The sequence below is a fragment of the Cyprinus carpio genome, chromosome A23, assembly GCF_018340385.1.
Source record: "Cyprinus carpio isolate SPL01 chromosome A23, ASM1834038v1, whole genome shotgun sequence".
Classification (NCBI taxonomy): Eukaryota; Metazoa; Chordata; class Actinopteri; order Cypriniformes; family Cyprinidae; genus Cyprinus; species Cyprinus carpio.
This window is the reverse complement of record NC_056594.1, coordinates 13,631,661-13,652,863: the sequence shown is the minus strand read 5'-3', so window position 1 is coordinate 13,652,863 and position 21,203 is coordinate 13,631,661. Positions and strand designations below refer to the sequence as shown.

Genomic DNA, 21,203 nt, shown 5'->3' with positions numbered 1-21,203 from the left:
AGACAGAGGCATATTTTGTCCCCGTTATGGATGTAACTGAGCATGTAAACAGATCCTGTGCAGATGTTCTTTTGATATTGGTTTGAGAAAATTCTGAATAGCTGAACTGAAAGCGATGACAGAAGTGATCGGGGGAGTGTTGATTTTCTGTGGGAAGCTTATTTTATTATTGAGTTAGTGCATTAACTGGAACTATTGACATAAGTTTTTTAGTCTTATATGTGACCATAAAACTACATTATAACATATTATGTCTAAACGCTGCTTTATGCACTTGTTTGAGTTGGTCTCTAATAGCCAAGAATAGGCGGTCTTGGACTTTTATAGATGTATCATTTACACTTTCTTTCAGGGTAAGGAGGTCAATATAATTTTATGCTAAAAAAGAGTTTGTCAAGAGAAATGTGAATAATATGTGAAAAATATCCAGCTGTAATCAACATTGACATCTTCAGCAGAGAGTTTTAAGAGTCATAAGTTTTGCGTCATTAGGTGGTGCTGCTGCCACAGTGATCTAAACCAGAGCACATTTATTTGGAGACTGTGCAGTGCTTAACAGCGTACAATAAACTTTAAGCTCATGAACAGGCATCGTAATCAAAAGTGATATGATAACTTTGGAATCATTTTGACTTTCCAAAACAGCCATACTTTCAGAAAATGAATAATACAAAAAATAATAACCAAAATACTGTAATAGTCACCAAAATTTATAAACATTTAATTGTAATAATTTTATATCAATAATGTAATAATTTTATATAGCAAATACTCATGATTCATGGGCCTTAGATGCAGAGCTGCAAATTCAGGTTTTGCTTTTTAAATAATATTAAAAGTCAGATGATTTCTGATTATTTGTCATTGGTGTTGTTTTAAAATATGATGTCAAATAACACTATACAATTTTAAATAGCTAAGAAGTCTCTAAAAAACACTACGCAGGTAAAATTATTAAATTATTATTATTTTATAATTTTGCAATAAATGTAATTGTTCTGCATTACCTGTATTCATATAGACAAACAGGCGCCAGTGGTCAGAGATTCTTAGCAGGCTGTACAGTCTTTTACCCCCTCCTGTAACTTTTGGAGTTAGTTTAACTAGTTAGCTCAAATTAGTGATGAATTGGCAAGCCTTTGACGTTGACAAGACTTTCCGTTAGCATGTGACCCAGCATTTTATCAAATATTTAGTTTATTTTATGATTTTTTTTTTTTAATTATTAAAAATTATACAACTGGCATTGCATATTAATTTTGTTATAGGGTAATTTGGCATATTGAACACATTTGCATATTTTTTAATTAGCTTATTTGCATTTTTTAAACACCTGTTAAAGTTACAGTACAAAGCATATATTGTGTATTTTTCATGTAAACTTCCAAAATGTTTCTAATACACTAAGTAGCCTATTTCTCCTTAGTAGAGGCGAAGTCCAACTGTAAGATGCCGCTCCCGGAATTCCATTCCGCCTTTTCACGCCAGGTGCTGGAAGGCTGTGTCTCAAATCCTAGTGAGCTGCTATCTAGACTATTTGGGCGTCATTATTCTGAGCATCGAATACTTTTCGAGTGGCTTTCCGCGTCTGCTGAGCAGACCCCGTATATGCTGTCTACCTATGCAACTGGCTAAGATTTGAGACACAGCCACCGTCAGCAGTTCAACATCATCGCACTAAGGCAGTGCATGCTGAACTTTCTGCTGCCCAGGAGAACAAAACGGATATTCACAAATCAACCATCAGTTTCTCTTCGTGTAATCTCACAAGGACTCAATAGCAGACGGATTTCTTTCTCTTTTGGTAAATGAAGTCCCACCAAGTGTGGGACGGAGAAGCGACGGTGACCTTGCTGTAAAAGAAACGCTTCAAACTTTTGCGAATAAATTTAATTCTCAGTGGCTTCAAGTGACGGACTTTGATTTTCCCAGCGGCGTGTTTGGAGTCGTGCTGGGTTGGCAGAAATGGGGACGCGGATACGTTCCCATAAACTCACTCTTTTTATCATCCCTTTGATTTTTACATCGCATGTGTTTAATGTAAGTATGCAACTGCATTTTATATGCTTTTGTATCAGGTAGCTGTATCAATGGAATTGCAAACTGAAAGTTACTTTGCGCTTTTATATAATCCATTGATTTTCACTCCGTTCTTTTTGCAGCATTTAGTAAATCGCGAACTGTATCACGTGAACATTAAGTTGCATCGATCTCTGACGCCTATTTAAATCTCGACTCAAGTGTTGCATGTGTGTTCTAGTCCTGGTCTAATTTTAAACATAGAAACGAGCTATTCATAGTTGGTCTCACTGGCATCTTACATGTCTGTATACTTGGTCAACTTTCTTTTGACACTCATTGATTTAGAGCACTTTCATTGCACATTAACTTATGAAAAGTCATGACTTTAGAATTTGAACTCTTAGTACTGATGATGCATACATCCTATAAGATACTGTTAATTCTGTTATTTCATCATATTTCCTGTTCAGTCATGCACATTACCTTATTTTACTTTAATTAACTGGCATATGTGTTATGTAATAGTTACATACAGTAGCATATATATTTTATTGTTTATCTTAGTTACAAGTGAAAAAACAAGCGGTTCATCTTGATTATGGGTGGTTTAAACTAAGCCTGTTCTGTGATTGCTTCCTTTCTCATGTTGTCATGATTAAAGTAATGCATATAGACTACGTTTATTCCCCCTCCTGTGCTTTTCATGAATCACAAAAACTTCTACATAGACTTGCATGATTTGCTTATTATCATGCACTTTTGATGCTGCTTGATATCAGGCACTTTTGATACTGATACTCTTGTGAAAGCTATCTTTGAATTCTTGGTTTTAATATGACATTATGCATTAACTTAAGAGGTTTATGGAACAGTTTGATAAAGTATATACTGCAGTTAAAATAAACACTGTCTGAATGAGGCAAAGCGACCAATCTAATGAGCAGGTACGGAAGTTCATGTGAAAAACAAATACCTAAATCTCATCTTTCTCGGTACCTGTAATACTGTACTGTTTTCAGCTTGCTGTTAGATTCATTTGAACATAATTGCTTATGTAGGTGGAGAGTAAATGGAATTGATCTATTGCAATAGCATGTGAAATTACTTTTACACCACATAGTGAAAAGTAAATCATTTTTTTTCTTAACAGGCTCTACAGTCATTTACCCCCTCCTGTACCTTTTGGAGTTTAACTAGTTAGCTCAAATTAGTGATGCCTTGGAAAGCCTTTGATGTTGAATCCTCTAAAAATCCTCTTGGTCACATGCTAACGGAAAGTCTTGTCATGTATAACTTGAGATTCTTTAAATTGGCTTGCGTTTATCCTGCATTCCATGTATAACCCCTCCCTTATCATTTAGACACTAGTGAACATGAGCCTCTCTGAGTTTACTGATGTGTGGCAGGGACCCATCGCCTTTGGTAATTTGAGATCTTCAGTGCTTTGTCTCAGGGACTTCTATGTTAATTGCAATATAATTGAATTAAATGAAAGCAGTGCCATGTGTTTTTTCCATTACAAGCCTTCCTAAGATTTGACAAAGAGTTCATTTCATTCAGTTGAACACTTAGGGCTTCAGTTGCCACCAGCATTCCTGGTGTCCTATTGGAATTTTAGTGTCATAAGTATCAATCAGCACTGACAAAACCCCAATAAAAGCACTTTATTACCTTTTAGTTTACTGACACAGTCAAGTGCTCCCTCCCTGTTGTTAAATATTAATGGCTTGGTAATTGAGAGACGGTTCTTTGCTATTTATTGACGCATGTAATTCTGGGGTTAAATTGACTGCTTGTGAGGTCTTTGAAGTTTTGTGTGATGATAAAGAAGTGGGTTGCAAGTGGGTTCATGCCCAGTGTCGCTCGTTTTGCTTTTAGCTTCTCTGACCTTTATTTGAGATGAAAAATAAAACGTAGGAAGCTCCTTTGGGAACTGAAGACCTGCAGTTATTGAAAGTTTCAGTTCACCTAAACTGGATTTGCTTATGTTAGTTAGGAGTGGATTTATTTTAAGTTCTACTTGATACCATAATTTACATAATGTCTATCCTCACCTGCAATATGATTTTTTCTGAGGAACACAAAAGAAGACATTTTGAAAAGTGTTTTTTTTTTTTTTTTCCAGTGAAAGTCAATGGGGTTTTATGTCATTTTGGACCTCACTGATTTTGATTATATGGGCAAAAAATGTTTTTCAAACTATGTTTTTCTTTTTAAGTTTTTAAAATCAAATGATGACAGAATTTTCATTTTTCTCTGAACCATCCCTTTAAAAGTAGGTAGTTATTATTAGCTCTGTTTTTGACTCTACAAAGCCTTTTAAGTGTTGGATGTTTGTCTCATGATGTCCAGTGTTACACCATGCTATTTTATTTTGAGATGTCTCTCTGGTTAGAGAGTCACAAGTATACCTTGACTTCATCAGTGGAGGATTTTAAGGTAGGTCTGGATTCCTGTGGATATATTGGGTTTACTGCTTCAGACCATAGTTACAAACACATTTATGTTGTATCTTTTACTGTCTTGGCCTCCCTAGTATTCCCACATTTACTGTATCTTATGCAATATCTAGATATAGTCCAGCCATCCTGGTCAATTTAACACCCACATGGTCTTCCAAGTAAGCAAAGAGGAATCTAGAGCACAGCGTTGGGATAACTGGGCCCGTGTTCAATGAGATTTTAAGGACAGGAGATTATTAATGGTCTCAGTGTGCACTTCTATATATCTTGTTGTGAGCTTCATGTTAACCTAATATGGTGTTACATTCAGCAAATGCTAGGTACTTTGATTTAGTGCAGTAGAATCAGACATTTTGAAATGGCATTTGTGGCAGTTAAGAAAAAAATGTATGCTACACTCTGTAAAATAAAGGTTCTAAAAGGGAGTTTTCACAGCGTTGCCATAGAAGAACCATTTTGGATTATTTAGTTTAATGGTTAGGGCAGTTGTGACCTAATGGTTAGAGAGTCAGACTTGTAACTTGTAACCGAAAGGTTGTGTACAACTGAGGTGAGACCCTTGACCAAGGCACCAAACCCCCAACTACTTCTGGGGCGTCAGTAAAAATGACTGCCCATTTTTGCACACCACTGCTAATAGCTGTGTATTTGTGTTTGTTTACTACTGACAGCTGTGTGTGCACTTGGATGGGTGAAATGCAATGCAAAATTTAGAGTATGGGACACCATACTTGGCCACACTTCACTTCGTCACTTCACTTCAAGTTTCGTGAATGGTAAAGGCTCTTCATGGAACCATTGATGCCAATAAATAAACTTTATTTATAAGAATGTAGTTTAATCTGACACAGCTGATATTTTATTTTTTGCATTTGGCAAAAGCTTGTATCCAAAGTGATCTGAGTTGCATTCAATTTATGTAGTTTATCACTGCATGTGTTCTTTGGGGAATTGAACCCATAACCTTGTTCCAATTTTTGACATTTTGAGTTTAAAGTTGGCAAATCTCAAAATTCACTCAACAACCGATGGGCATAACAAAGTCTACGCAGTACGCACATTTTTTTTCTTCATCTGTTACACTCAGATGTACTGTATGTCACAGTACGAAAAAAATTGTCTGTACCTCAGTATCATTGCACGTTCATTTTCAGCATTTTAGTTTGGTTTAGGTCGGCTTTTGGCACTAGTTCTAAATAGTGTGGCTTATTTATCGATGTGACTGAATGTAAACCTATTGGCACATATGGAGAACAGCCTGTGCTGCTGTTATTTGTTATTTCCGTCAATGTGATTGGATTATTAATTTTTTTGTATTATAAATACATGCTTCATTTTAAAAAGTACACACAAAATGTTGGTCTTTTGAAAACAATTTACAGAGGGTTGTTCCCACCCATATTTGTGATTGTACACGCATCAATTCGTCCCTCCGTTCCGCTTCACCTGCAGGTAACCTGCGGTACATCACTGTGGGAATTTTCATCTTTTATTTGCCATCTGTCTGGGATAGAGCAGCAGGCAGACTCCAAACACAGCTGCAACTCAGCTGGTATTGTAACCCTTGCAAGTGCAGACATGAGTGCTCATACTTATTGTGTGGCTTGATGCTACATAAATACAAAAGTAAGGTTTTTGCTTGATCAGTTATGACAAACGTTGCTTTTGGAGAACAGTCCACAAGGTTGCTTCACAAGAAGAGCTTGATGTATTGCTGCTAGGGCTGAATGATTTTGGAAAATAATCTAATTCCTTTTTTCTTTTTTTTTCTTTTTTATAAAAATGTATACCAGTATTGCGATTGCAATTTAATATGCAATTCTTTTTTAAAGCTCTTTGTTCTGTATTATTCAACAAAGACAAGCTATAAATCATTGTATAGTATGATTAACACAATATTAGATAGATTAAACATAAATGTTATTTTCTGTAGGCCAGCCTGTATGTTATGATGAAATTAGGTGATGCATGAAATGATATGAATGACATTTTTATTTAACAACTACAATCACAGAAGTATATTGACTGATTTGTTGAACTTCCAAACTTGTAAGCATGTAATAATGATCACAACATAAAGCACTAACAAAAAAGCCTGGTGTAAACATTAATAAGAAAGTCAGTAACAAATCACACAAACTAAAGTAGACTGCAGAAATATAAAATCTAATCTGTTGCTTTACCACCCTACTTTAGGTAATTCAGTCACTGTAATAAACATAGGTAAACATGTGGACTGCACTTTTTAAACACTGTCTGTTAACTTTAGACAGACTTTAAATAAATAAGTATATATATATATATATATATATATATATATATATATATATATATATATATATATATATATAACTTTATTTTTTTTATATATATTTATTTATATATATATATATTATCTTAAGGTCAAAGTCTATGAAAGTAATGAAATGCACCATAAAACTGTTACTCCTTGAGTAATTTCAGTGTGCCGTTTTGAAGTACGTTCATTGCTTTTAAACATTTCCGCGTGTAGCGCAGTGTCATTTGGCACTGGGCTACTTTAACAGTGTTGCCGCGTGTTGTTTTTCATGTCCGTGGGTTGAATCGACTCCAATAACATGATATTTATCCCTAGATTTGGTCTAGTTTTGAGTAGCGATTGGGCGGGTTTTCTTGTGAAAACCTGGCAACCTTGGTGCAGCGTGCCAGGGTTGCCAGGTTTTCACAACAAAACCCTACCAATCGCTGCTCAAAACTAGACCAGTCGAGTTTCGAGGGGGTCCCCAGTTAAAAATCGCGGTCCGGGGGGTAAAATACACGTTTTTTGTTTTGTTTTGTTTTTTTGTTTGGTTTTTTTTGGCGGGGTTCCCCTGCTAAAATTTAGCATATTGAAAAATCAAATTTTTTCAAATCGCGATATTATCGCAAATGTGATTAATCATTCAGCCCTAATTGCTGCCATTCCAAGCATGGATGACTTCTAGATGACTTGGTTGTTGGTAAGCTGTCACCTTTTCTGTAGCTCAAGTGGTAGAGCATATCAGCAACAAAATCAGGGGTTCTATTCCCAGAGAATATGCATATTGCTAAATTGTAAAGCACAAGTGTACTGCAAGTGAATATATCAGTGCACATTACATAATAACTAGTGTAAGGAAGTTTTTGTTTTTTATGATGAAGTGCTAAATAGTGTCACAGACCCCTAAAAACTTTGTAATTGTTTTTTAGTATTGAATGGGAACAACCTGTCTCTTTTATTGCCTAAAGCATGTCTCATGTATTGTTATGCATAATTTGCTGTACTAAAATATCTGTATTATTTTTGCTAAAACTAGGAAAAAAGTTCTGTACAACATAACTATTTGGAGTTTTGTTTATTTGGAGTTTATTAAGGCTGTGCAGTATATTGGTACAATATTGGTTACCATATGCTCTACCTTATTTTTTTCATCTAGATTACCTTTGCTGTCTAGCTATTTTTTTTAAAACTCCGCTATTAGCTATAACATTAAATTAATGATCAACTTTCTGCATCTAGAATTGTAGTATTGGCACATCCTCAATTTTTCCTTTTTTTCCAGTTACAGGTCTACAGTGTCTAATTGATATATGGAGTAAGTACTCTCAACAATCCCTTTTAATGTCACACTGTTTTTCATCAGAATCATCAGAATAGCATCCCTATGCATGGTATCAACGTTTCCATATCACTCAATACATGTCATCGTAGGTTGTTTTTGCCAGTGCCTGCTGGATATTTATGGCAAGATGAGGTTGTAAAGAGTGTCTCGCTCGATCTTGTGAAAACAGCGTGTGAATGGAATTCTCAGCAGAGATCTCTTCTTCCATTAATCTACGACAAGCCTCGGCTTGCCCCTGAAAGAAAGGCACTACTTTTCCCAAGCCTCCTGCAAACCCTTCAAAGGATGAGCGTTCTTCCAGGTTGTTATTACACCACTGAGATCATGCCGAGAAAGAAAAAAGAATTTCAGTGCCTTCAGGTCAATATGTGAAAGTGAAAGGAAAATAAAAACGAGAAGATAGACAATGGAGCATTTGGTTTTTGTAAGCACTCTTTATCAATTTACAAGAAAGGGACAAAAAGGTAAATCACATCTTCATTATATCTGGTGTTCGGTGAATATAAAAGGCCACAAATACTTGCTTTGCAGTGTTTAACCAAAATAAAAGTGTAGAGGTGCATCTAAGTGTAAGCAAGAGCCATTGACATAGTGTCCCCTGATATATTGATTGAGTGCTCTGTTGGTCATATTTCTTATGAAGTGGCTGCCAGGGTCTGTCATGGTTTGCTGTGCTGCAGTCGGCCCATTTGAGCATTCAGGCCACTATTCAGCATATCTGCCACCTTCTCTACCCCACTCTGCCTGCTGGGTTCAACCAAAGAGGCCACAGATAAAACTAGTTGAGCCACCCAGAAGGCTGATGTACATTAGCATGTCAACAGCTCCTCGACAGGGGCCAGGCACTTCTGACTCTAGGCCGTGGTAAGCGGTGCTTCTCTTTGTCTGTCAGATAAGAGAGTCGAGATGTAAGGAGATTCTTTTGTTGGCTTACGGGTGAGGGTGTGTCTAAAGAAAGATTAGATCTCACTTGACCAAACTCTTGGTTGTATGTGCCATTTGTTTTTCTTTTGGCAGATTGGCAGTTTACATTCAACACAAGTCCTCTGTGAAGGACTTTACAGACTTTCAGTGAGTGCTGTATGATAAGAGAAGAAATCTGCACTCTTCCAGTAGTGGATATCTGCACAGCCAAAAGTGGCAGTGCATTGATTTTAGGGTCAACAGTGACTCTATTGCCAAGTTGCTGATTCATCATCCTGCCCAAGATATTAAATTAAAAATTATCTATGAGAGGCAAAAGCCCCTTCCCAATAACAAAGTTTACTCAGGCTTTCCTGTGAGTCTTTCAAAGTCTTTCCTGTACCATAGATACACATAGAGGCAATTTGTGTGAAAACACTTGTCATGCAAAATCTAAAAAAAACTTGGACTATCTATCTATCTATCTATCTATCTATCTATCTATCTATCTATCTATCTATCTATCTATCTATCTATCTATCTATCTATATCAATGATATTTTACAAATGAACACTTAAATGTTAAAATGATGTAAAATAAGAATTTTTTTGGGCTCTGTACTGTACTACTGTGGGGTCTGTACTACTCTGTGACTATGAAATATATATTTTTGCTTTAATTGAAGCACAGAAATCTCTTTGGATCATCCTTGAATCATAATGGATACTTTTGAAAGAAAAGAAAGAAAATCCTTCCTTTTCTGACTTTTTGTCTTTCATTTTGAATTGAGAACTGTTCCTTTTTTTATTTATTTTTTTAAATGAACCTTTTCAGTCAATAATTTCCAGTAAAACTAATGGTTTCACTGTGATCCTACTGTATGTTTGTGTTTCTTTAGATTTTCACTTCTTTTCGTGTTTTCTCCCAATTAGTCTAGTTATTCCCCATCAGCATCATATGACAGCCCCATACTGCTTTTATAAATTAAACAAAAACTATAATAAAAAAATACTAATAAAATAAATTTAACATATTATTAAAATACATTTAACAGCATTAACTATTATTATTGTTATTTTTCCCCTTGCATCTTAGTGACAAACGGCTCAGTTCCTCATGCACAATGGACCAGTATTCATCTTTCAGTAAAGCTGCACCTTATCTCATGATTTTGTTCCACATATTTTCATTACACTTGCTTAATGCGAGGAACATTCTACATATGTGGCACCACATGGAGTTTTGACATCCAAAAGGTAAAAGTCATTAGAAGACTGTTTGTGGCAGATGTGTTGTTTAGCAGACGTTGTTGGTATTTGATTTGAAGAGTACACATGTACATCAGTGAGGGGTCAGACTATCATTCGTACAGTTCGACTTAAATCCAACATTATGATGCAGCTTCTAATAAACTTGCCAGCCAATTGGTAATGTCCTCGCAAAAGCCAATTTTAACTCTCATTTGGCACATGCTGAATGTTAATTTTGGACCCTGATAATGCAAAAGTAGATGGTCCACAAGCTGTTTCTGGAAGTACAACAATGGTGTGAATCTCACTGTTATATCTTCATACTTAAAAAATACTTCAACTCAAGTTGGTTCAAGTGATCCTTGCATTTGTAGCCACACGCTCAGATCAGTACCAAGCGTACGTGCTACCAATCTATAAGAGCAAACATGTTCAAACTGGAAATGAGGAAACTACTAAAGAGCCACCTGCTCTTGATGGGGCCAAAACCACATCCCACACTGCAAACCTTTAGATCTCACATTTATATTTCCATAACCAGAAGTTTCAGTGTTTTGCTGCAGGGTTTTCCATGTAGGAACTTTGCCACTGATGGTTCCATGCCACATATTTCATGCCAAAGTCTTCTAATGGAAAAAGTACAATCTCACTCTGAAACCTGTTATTGCAGACCACTGTGTTTGCGTAAGGCACATTATGATTGGTGCAGATTCCACAGGCTTTCAACTGATAGATTTTAACCAGCGGCAAGGGAGTAGTTGATAGCATGCGTTTGCTCTCTATTCAACCCTCAAAGTGTTTTGATATATCTATCCCTTCGTATATCCATTACAACCGCTTTGGGCTCCTGTATGATCAAGGTTTACAGACTTACTCGCATATGTGATGAATGCTTGAACAGTGGGAAAGAAACCTGAGCTATTGTCTGATAAAAGAGCAATGTGAATCCTGTGTATTTAAGTGCTTTGCCAGTTTTAAATCACCACAGTGCATCAGTTTGGCCTCTGTCGTGACCATTAAATGCTTACTAGATCTTATTTTAAAAGTACACTCAAACCTATTCCAGTATTTTCTGGACTATAGTATTATACTGTCATTTTATTAGAATCGTAACTCATGCAAGTTTATTACTTTTGCATGAATTGATCATTGTTATAGTGTTAGAAAACAGGCAAAAAAAAAAAAAGTGTAGAAAATCTGACTCCTTGCTAATAGTAGACTGATGATCCATGTCTTGTGGGCATGTACTAAACTCTTTTTGCTCTGAACGAATTTTTGTGGTTTTCAGACTAAACTGCCCTAGGGCAATTTTGCCTTCCACACACACATAAAGACCAAACTTTAGAGTCATCTCCTTACCATAAAGGCTGAGAATATTTCATAAGGAAGACTTTTAATGTAAAAGAGTTTATCGTTTTTGTTCTATCTGCTATTTTGTATAAAACATGGGCTACTCTTTTGTTTTCTATGGTCACTAGAAACACAGAAGCTGTAATTTTGATCTGGGGAAAAATGCATCCTTAAAGGAATAGTTCACCCAAAAATTAACTGAGCTTTCCTGTATCTTAAGGAGTAGAGCATAGTGCTAACAATACCATGGTCATGGGTTTGATTCCCAAGGAAAGCGAGAACTGATAAAATGTAAATGTGTACCTTGAATGCAATATCAATTGGATTAAAGTGTCTGCCAAATGCATAAATGTAAGTGAATCTTCAAAGTTTCCAAATCAGAAAAAGAATGATGTGGAATATGGAAATATAATATAGATGTCCAAACAATAAACACTGTGTTCCCATGTCAACTACCCACAGTGGGTCTTAATTTCCCTGGGCTTTATAACTACATACAACTTATAGCCAGCAAAAGCAATTATCCTTTAAACCAGATAATTAAACAGCCCTTCCAGTGGCGATTGAGAAGCCCTGCTGCTGTAGAGCAGATTTCTAGCCGCTGGAAACTCCTTACCTCCAGGCCTCTGTTGCGGCCTTGACATGGGCACAGAGGAGAGACTCATGGAGTCAAATTCCTTGGCACAGGTGCAAGACCTGCCTGTAGACACAAGTTTAATGCACTTTGTTCTTTGGTGGGGAAAACCTGCAGTGTGGAGACTAGGAACAGAAGAATGGGTCACGGTCTTAATAACTAGCCTTTGTTATGTTTTTTTGACGTGATGAGACAGAATGAGATATGCCATAATTACTCATTATTTAATTTAGAGAGGGAAAGAACAGAACGTGCCAAGAAATGTGACTTTAGTCAATATAAAATCCAAATTTACCTGAATGGCTTTCCTAATGCACATTCCTGGTCTTACTGAACGTGATTCATAGGTGCACATTATTCCAAATAAGCCTTTACAATCTTTATGATTAGAAAACGTGCCTCTGCGTTGGAATGATTGCAGATTTGAAGTGTTTTGTGGTCAAATTATGTATCTTCATGATACTGATTGATCATGCCACTATCAACTGTTCAGTGGCATTTTTACATTGCTAGATCAATCCCCTGAAAGTAAAAACTCTGTGGGATTTCACTTATGGCTAAATTATTTGTAACTGGGTCTCAATGAGAGTTCCTATGCAATCTGTTGGGAGCCTTTTCTCTTGGACATATTGATTTTTTTTGTGCCTGTAATTAGCCAGAAACAAATTAAATGCTTCACATATGTTTCCAGTGAATGGACAGGTAAGGCCCCTCGCTTTCATTTATATTAAGATAACTCTCCTGGCACACAGATGTTGAGCTCTGCTGGAGGTTTGGCTGTTTCTGTGAGAAGTTAAAAAGTATGGCGTATTTCTTTAAATGGAAGGTCAGAAGTCTTTCAGTAGCTTCTGGTTTGCATGTTCAACCTTTTTCCTGTTACTTAGAGATTCCTGGCTCAACGTACAATAAATATGTTGCTATTAACCTTGTAAGTCTCCTTCTAGCTGTCTGTTTATTTTACACAAACGACTGGTTTTGTGCTTTTGTTATTGTTTCTAGCTTCATTATTAAGTGATTGTTTATTCTGGACGATTTCGGAAGGAAGGCTGAAGGAGTTGTTTAATTTAAGTCTAGGAGTTTTATCAGGCTTTTTCATTGCATGTTATCAAACAGGCGTGGTGCAGTCTGTGGGAATTCCTTCTGCAAGCAGCCATCCTTAACAATGGAGCTGTTACCCAGTGTAGACATGGTGGTGTCAGTGCATCTACCACCTAAACATCATTGTATTTCAGTTGCTAAAATGCTTGATTGTTGAATTTTTAGTTGATAAGGGCATTTAATGTAACTTAATATGGGTAATGCAAAAGCCTCTATTCGTTAAGAGCCAGTGAACAAATTTACTCTCCAGTGCCTCTTTGAAAACTCCCAGTGAGCCATTAAGCATATGCCATAAACCAAACAAACATCCAGTCATCCATTACTTCCAATTTTTTGTTGTGTTTAAAGGAATGGAACATTAGCCAATGTTGTTTTTTTCATAATCTCTGTGCTCCTATCTAGAATTAACCCACGTTCTGCCAAGATTCCCCTTATCCTGCTCACCTTTGCTAAGCAATGAGGGTTACCATCTAGGTGTTACTCCTGTAGTACTTGTCAGGAGATAATTCAGTAATTGCATGGTTAGCTAATATATTCTCTAGAGGCTGGTTGGCAATTGGCTGTCTGTTAAATAAAAACATTATCAATACTAAAATGCATGAGAGTCACAAAATATGTATGATGCAAATCTGTCTTTTTAAGGTAGCTGACGAAGTGTAATGGATTTCGACATACTTTGAAACTCCCATCTGATTACTTTATCACTCAGCTTGTTTTGAGCTATTAAAACTTTATGGAAGCTTTGTCTATAATTGGATAAAGTTGGGCTGTACACGCATAAAATTCAACAAACACTTAAATGAGGCTCTGGACATTCAAAATCAATGTAAAAACACCCCAAATCTCAGCTAGTTCAATTTAGACAAATTGTGAGGCTGGGTTTATCTCCAGTCTTACAGCTTTTTATAGCTTTTCTTTTATGATCAAAACCCTTTCCAACACACATCCATTGTCTTCACTTTATACTGCTTAGGATCTGTCTGCGGTATCTGAGAATGGATGTATTTATTGATGTGACATGCTTTTTTATGTGTCCATGATTCATACAAGGAGGAGTAAACTGTCTTAAAGTATGTTTATTCTGTCAATCATAAGTTGAATAAGAAGTACATGCGTAACACAGCTGTTAGCTGCTATTAAATAGGAAACATATGGTGTGACGCAATCTAGTGAGGTTTAAAGAGACAATTGTTTGGACACTATTGTGGTAAAGCAGTCTTAACTTAACTGGGAACAATAAATGACTTCCTGAAGGAAACGAAAAGTTAATAGGTAGGTTTTGCCTTTGTACAGTAGCTTATGCAAAGCTTTTTGTAGTTTATAGGGTTATTTTATTGGTTGTCAAATGTTCATCAGAGGCATGGCTGCCATGTGCCAACTAGCCAGGAATTTTGCTATTCTGTTGTTTTGTTTGTCCCAATTAACTTTCATTAATTTAAGCTGATGTAGATATGTTTCAAATTTTTGATGTTTTATCAACAACTCTGTATGTGTATTAAATAGTAGACTATCTTATCATACTTTAATATCCTCTACTCTTTTACAGTAAATCAGAATTTAAAGCTATTAGAACCGACAGCTGTTAAAGCTCTGTGAAACAAGACATCTGTCCTTTTGCCATAATTGAAATGGAATCCTTCTCTATACTGTTGTTGTTGATTCTTCTGATGTGTCTAAGTTACATGATTCTTAAATTAATAATAGTTCAGACAGTTTGTTTCAGGCTTTGAGTTGGATTCTCATTGTGGTCTCCGACCCCTTTGAAAACATACAGTAGATTCAGTAGATTCTCCTTTAGTTTCTTCTTAATGTTTCTAGAGCCTCAAGATTCTCCAGAGTTCTGACCCAGCCAGTGTATAGATAATCCTGCAGATTCTGACCAGCCGACTCCTTGATCCTTTTTCAGTGGGTGACAAGGGGAGGCTAAACCCAAGGATTTAAAACAGAGAATAGAGCTAGAATGAGCCAATCAGAGGCCAAGCATTTCAAGCAGACAAAGTGGGCACCTGATCCCCTCTCACATGCACAAGCAAAATAATTGGCTGCAGGAATGTTCATATACAGCACCCTTCAAAAGTTTGGGTCAGTACGTTTTTTTTTTTTTTTTTTTTTTTTTTTTAAATAAATTATTTTATTCAATAAGGGTGCAATTGATTAAAAGTGGCAGTAAAGATGCTATTTCTGTTAATTCTGTTCTTTTGAACTTACTGTTGATCAAAGAATCAACAGTATGAAGGTTTCCACAAAAATATCAAGCAAAACATTTGTTTTCAACATTGTTTATAATAAGAATTGTTAATTTGGATCTTCAGGACTTGTCTCACCCACTTAAAAGGTTTGTTTTGCAATAACAACCAGGTGACTGTATATTATCAGCATTAGGGGTGTGCGATATGATGATTTTTGATCATGGAAATATTGTAATATCATGCTACACCTTAGGTTCTATCAGTTACAGTCTCAATATAGTGTAGAACATGACACACATTCACTTCAAATGTTAATTCAGCAGTAGAGATGCACTTACGGGACACTGCACTTATTCGCAGTCACAAAAGTACAGTTTTTGTATGTATTTAAACATTTCATTCGTGTGGTGTTCTGACATGCACAGCATATCCAAGTTTTTTTTTTTTTTTTTTTTATTAATTTTAAAACCTCTTGCCTTTGGTACCAAGTCTGACTCCCAGGCGAATGGCTCTTATGAACCGATTCCATTTTAGTGAATCATAAACATACAGTTCAACCAATGTAGTCTGAGTTCTTGACTGATTATTTGATTCTTCAAGTTGATTGTTCATAGCAAACCAAAAACATGCAGTGGAACCAAGTAGTTTGATTCCTGAATGATTGATTCTAATGAGTCGATCTGTTTAGTAAATTAAAACTCGAACTGTGAGTTCGAGTTCCCACTGCATTTATTTGCATAAGATTGAATGTATGAATTTACAAAATTGAAAATTATTTCCTTTGCCATCGTGCTTTCTAATCACAAGCATTTTCTTCAAATCCGCTGGAAAGCTGAGGGTCAGTAGTCGTTTCTATATTGACTGGTGACCCTAATCAACGGTTAACTGATAATGGATGACTTACTGTTTAAAACCACAGGTGTTATGCATTTAACACAAGCGTGTTAGCTTCATAGTTGGCTTGTCCCAGTACAATCCTGCTCACATCCGTTTTGACAAGGGGTTTGATAGTAGGATGAAATTTCACCTGCAGCTACTTGGCTTGAGTGGTATTTTTACCTCCCAGAGAAATGTCACCTCTGTCCACCCACACACCCTTCAGTCCGAGTGTGAAAGGGGTCAGTGGAGTTGTAGCATTATCTGGTCCCTGTGTGTTACCTGTCAGACAAATTTCATTCATACTCAATCAGGCTACCTCACTGACTGGGGCTTTATATTCCAAGTGTGGGCCAAAGCAGGTCTTTGAAGCCTGCAGCAGCTTGCTGTGAGACCACTAGAGTCCCCTTTGATCAGACGAACTTCCTCTTTGATAATTTTGACTGTGTTATTAAGACAATGCAAATCATGCACAATCTCCATTTAGGGAACTTTTGATCAAGCTTGTTGTAATTATGGCTCATTTCTCTCAAAATCGCAAATTTCAAAGCACACACCCTCTGATTTTTAAGAGATATTAACTTGCAACACTCTTTCAGGGCAGCTGATCATAGTCAGCTCACATTATTATGATTCTTAGAGGGATAATTCACCCGAAATTAATTATACAATTAATATTATTTAAAAATCTTAAAGGTAAATTATGTATTATTTACTTTTAAAGCATCACAATACCATTTAAAATATAAATGTGAATAATAATATTAATCTTTTTGGGGAGCTTTACAGCCTGTCAAGCTATGAAGCATCAATGTTTCTAATGTAGCCTTATATTTTTTTACTTAGTGTTTTGTATTTTATATTCTATAGTGTATTTTTTTATATTTGCATTTTAAAGTTATGTTTTATTTAATTTAATAAATTTTTTTGTCTTGCAAAATAGTTTGAAACAACATGTGGGTGAATAATGACAGAAATGTTATTTTGGGTTGATTTATTAATTTAATAACAGAGAGGCTTGGAGTGTTCATTATTTAAGACAACATCTGTTGTTTGTTTTGAGGAACACCAGATTTCTGCTGCCATTTTATTTTTCATACTTATGTAATTATGAGCGAAGGAAAACAGCTGGTTGATATTTTTCAGTAGCCAGGCTGGTCTGGAACAAACAAATGTTCAGTGACCCCTCAATGTGTGTTGAGGATCATCTAGATTTCATGAGCAAATATCCTTTAAAAAAAAAACAGAAACTACAGGTTGAAACAACTACATTTAAAGTGCCAGAAGTCACTCACTGTTTATTAATTTCCCCAAAACAGGCCTTCTTATAATGACATGCTTAAGAACTGAGTCACCATATAAGGTTTCTAAACAGCATTGTCCATAGTCCATGTGATCAAATGCCTGAACTGTTGTCCTTGCTTACCATTCCAAAGCCTTTACAAAGAGTTGCGGCCAAATCCGAGTTAATTATGACATGGCTATTTTGAATAGAACTGGGACTTATGAACTTGAGAACAGACTGCAAAAGGTTATCCAGCTTTAACCTCTCTTGGCAGGCTGGCATGAAATCCTAAGCAATCACTGAAGAATGTTGTTTTGTTTCGGTCAGATATTTTTATTTTTTTCATTATTGTGTTCCGAATATATTGTATCAGTCATGGTTATCTCACAATAAAAGATATTTGGAAAGTGCCAACATTGTTCTGAACTCTAAATGATGACATAATGTTCATTTTTAGTTGAAGTATCCCTTTAAAAACCACAACAAATGACTATGTTATACGTCTACATTTTGTGATGAATGTCAGTGTGCGGCATTTAATAAGGCAGCTTTTATTAAAATGTCTTTGACCTGGCACAACACAGCATAGTGGGGTCCAAAGCCAAGACAACAGGTGGTGCCAGATTAGATCTGACAGCCATGAGATTAAGGAGCGGAAGTTTGGTGCTTTGTGGGAAACCGAAGCTCCATGAGAGTCATCAATAATTTGCCACAACTTCAGATCATTTGCCCTATAATGCGAGCAAGGCTTGGATGTTCATATTCTACATATGAATTCAATTGTTCTGCTGTTTCTTAAACACATTCATATGTCGAGAGCACTCATTTACAACTTGAAACTGTTTTTTATTACAAGGTGATTTTAAAGATCTTTAATACTCTTCTATTCTAGTTTAAATGGAAACTTCACATAAAAATGAAAATTCTTTCATCATTTACTCATGATTGTTTTAAAACTGTATGACTTTATATTTTCTGCAAAGCACAGAAGAATATTGGCTCAGTTGGTGTGGAGCTTTCTGTTTGTCTGATTAATAGCTGACAGGGAGAGTTTTCAGGAAATAGTGCAACTTGTCATGCACCCTACCGCTTTAAACTTTATTGGTCCAAAGCGCTGTGCAACATTCTCCAGAACTGGCTTACTGTCATTGTCTTGCTTTCAAACGTTCATAAACCTTTGCGCTCTCATCTTGACATATCCTTGACAGGTCCACTGCTATGATAAACATTATTCTGTTTGATTGTCTATCCTATGTCTATGCTATCCTTGTGGCGTCACTCTTCAAAGTATGTTCAGTCACTTTGCCAAGGTTCGTTTGGAAAGAGGACAGCGTCACCAAGACAAGAAAGCAAGTTCTTCTTAAATGACAGCTAGCTGCAGTACAGAGGCCCTTCCTGTTATAAATAAACAGCTTTTCCCCTGCACGTTGCCACTGGCCTCAGCACCTCCACGCTCAGCTGTCGTCTGGGGGAACTAGAGCTGCTCTTGGTCTTCAAAGTGCAGGTCACCATAAAGCTCTTATAACCGGAAACACTGCTGTATTTTTAGACTCTTAAATTGCTCTGACATGTTTGTTTATTTGTTGTCAACAAAAAAAGTGGCCATGAAGGTTAGATTCCTACTGTATTACTTCTGCTTATGTTGACCAGTTTTAAAGAATTAAGTTGACTGCATTTTACTTTATGTAATCAGTATGTATGGGATCAATTTTCCGACAAAAGTATTGCAGTCTTGCAAGTAAAAATATATTGCACAATTTAAAAATGAGTTTTCAGAATGGCAAACATTGATCATGGATCAAAAAATAATAAGTATAAATCGAAAATGTAATAATGCATTTAAAAATTAATAATAAGCATGAATCAAAACTTTAAACACACCGAAAATTATATTGCACAAAACTGAAATATTAATGCAAAATTATTCGACTTGCACACAAAATCATGTATTCCTTGGTTATATTTCTGTTTTTTTGTGATCTCAGACGTTTTCTGTTCTCACACACACGCACGCGTGCACACACACACACACACATATATATATAATATATATATATATATATATATATATATATATATATATATATATATATATATATATATATAATATATTATATATATATATATATATATATATATATATATATATATATATATATATATATATATATATATATATATATTATATATATGCTTATGCTTTTTTTTTTCACTTTGCTCGTTTTCATGTTCTGCGCTTGCTTTTCCAAATGCTGCGGCTAGATTTTGATGTAAATCAGGGTGAGCTTAAGCATCGTCATAGGTCCACTAAAACAGTGGAGGGACTATAGCTCTTCTGCGTTGTTTTGATGGTGTAAATTGGAGTGTGGTGACAGTGTGGTCTGAGGCAATATTGAAAACTTTGGGTTTCGTACATAGGTGGTCTGGAAGCGCAGGAGCTCTACTGGTTCCCCTGCTGGGGTGATAATTGAGGGCAGAGTTCTCCTATAGGTGCCATCTGGGCCCCCACAAGTAGGGAAAGCTGCTTCCTCTGGAATGCTCTCACACATTCGGCCAACCCACACGCATCATTAGGACAATTAAGATGGTATCAGTTCACTTGATTAAAACTGAGTTAGTGGATGCAGTCAGACTGACTTGAGCACAATGTCAAGGCAGTTAGTTCATGTTTAATTGACTGCGGCTGTGCCCACTCCCTTAATTTTCGGTCAAATGGTGTCAAGTTGTCAACAAACTGTCTGAGTCATGCTGTCAAGCCCAGACACCTCCTATGATGTTGCCGTTATTAGTGTTGGATATGGTCTGCCTTCTGGCTTCAGACCTAGTTTGAAGAGGCACGTAGGCTCTTATTTCATGACTTTGTCGTACAAGCAACTGGCTCAGTCTGGCCTGAGCATCACCTGTCTGAACAGCACCATTTCCACACTTAAAATGCATTACAGTTGATGTCAAAGAAATGGACGCGATTGTATGTTGAAAAAGAACATATGGTCTCTTAGCACTAGGAGGTTCAGAATCATAAGCATCATACTTTCCATAACTTGGATCAAATGTTGTTTAACCAAACTCATCTTGCATGGCGCTTTCAAGTGAGGTTTACTTAAGAAATGAGGTATGTGTAACTTGACAATGTACACACAAACGCTCCTTTGGAATGACTTTTCCAAATGGTGGGTATTGACCTTTTAGATTGGTATTGCTAACTTGGTGAGTCAGACAGTTATTGTTAACTGAAGTGCTGAATAAACCTGACTCTAATCCTTGACCACAAAACCCCGATCTTTCAGTTCCAGCAGTGCGAGTAAGACTTCCAGATGGCGGATGACGTTACCTCAATGTGTACTCTTCAATACTGCACTATTTTCGTACTGTACACAGTCAGATGAAGCTGCCTTAGCTCCCACTTTCATATTGTATTGGAAATCTGTCATAAATTCAGAGTTTTGCAGTGCAAAAAGTCAAACCACACATATAGAGAATGGTAGACCACTTGGAGTTGGACAATATTGAGTG

At 36.2% G+C, this 21,203-nt stretch overlaps 1 protein-coding gene across 18 annotated transcripts in view; it reads left to right on the top strand.

Annotated features, from left to right (window-relative positions):
- The first annotated feature begins 1,539 nt into the window (after positions 1-1,539).
- Positions 1,540-21,203, top strand: part of LOC109055269 (basement membrane-specific heparan sulfate proteoglycan core protein-like) — a 93,277-nt gene continuing 73,613 nt past the window's right edge. For 11 of the 18 annotated variants that reach the window (XR_006153373.1, XM_042713754.1, XM_042713753.1 and 8 more), the window contains exon 1: positions 1,541-2,040. Coding sequence is in view for 17 of the 18 variants with exons in the window: in XM_042713754.1 (XP_042569688.1) it covers positions 1,966-2,040 (75 nt within the window). In the remaining variant the exon portion in view is untranslated. Of the gene's footprint in view, positions 2,041-21,203 lie in introns of all 18 variants that reach the window. The other 7 variants (XM_042713763.1, XM_042713762.1, XM_042713761.1 and 4 more) reach the window with 3 other exon arrangements.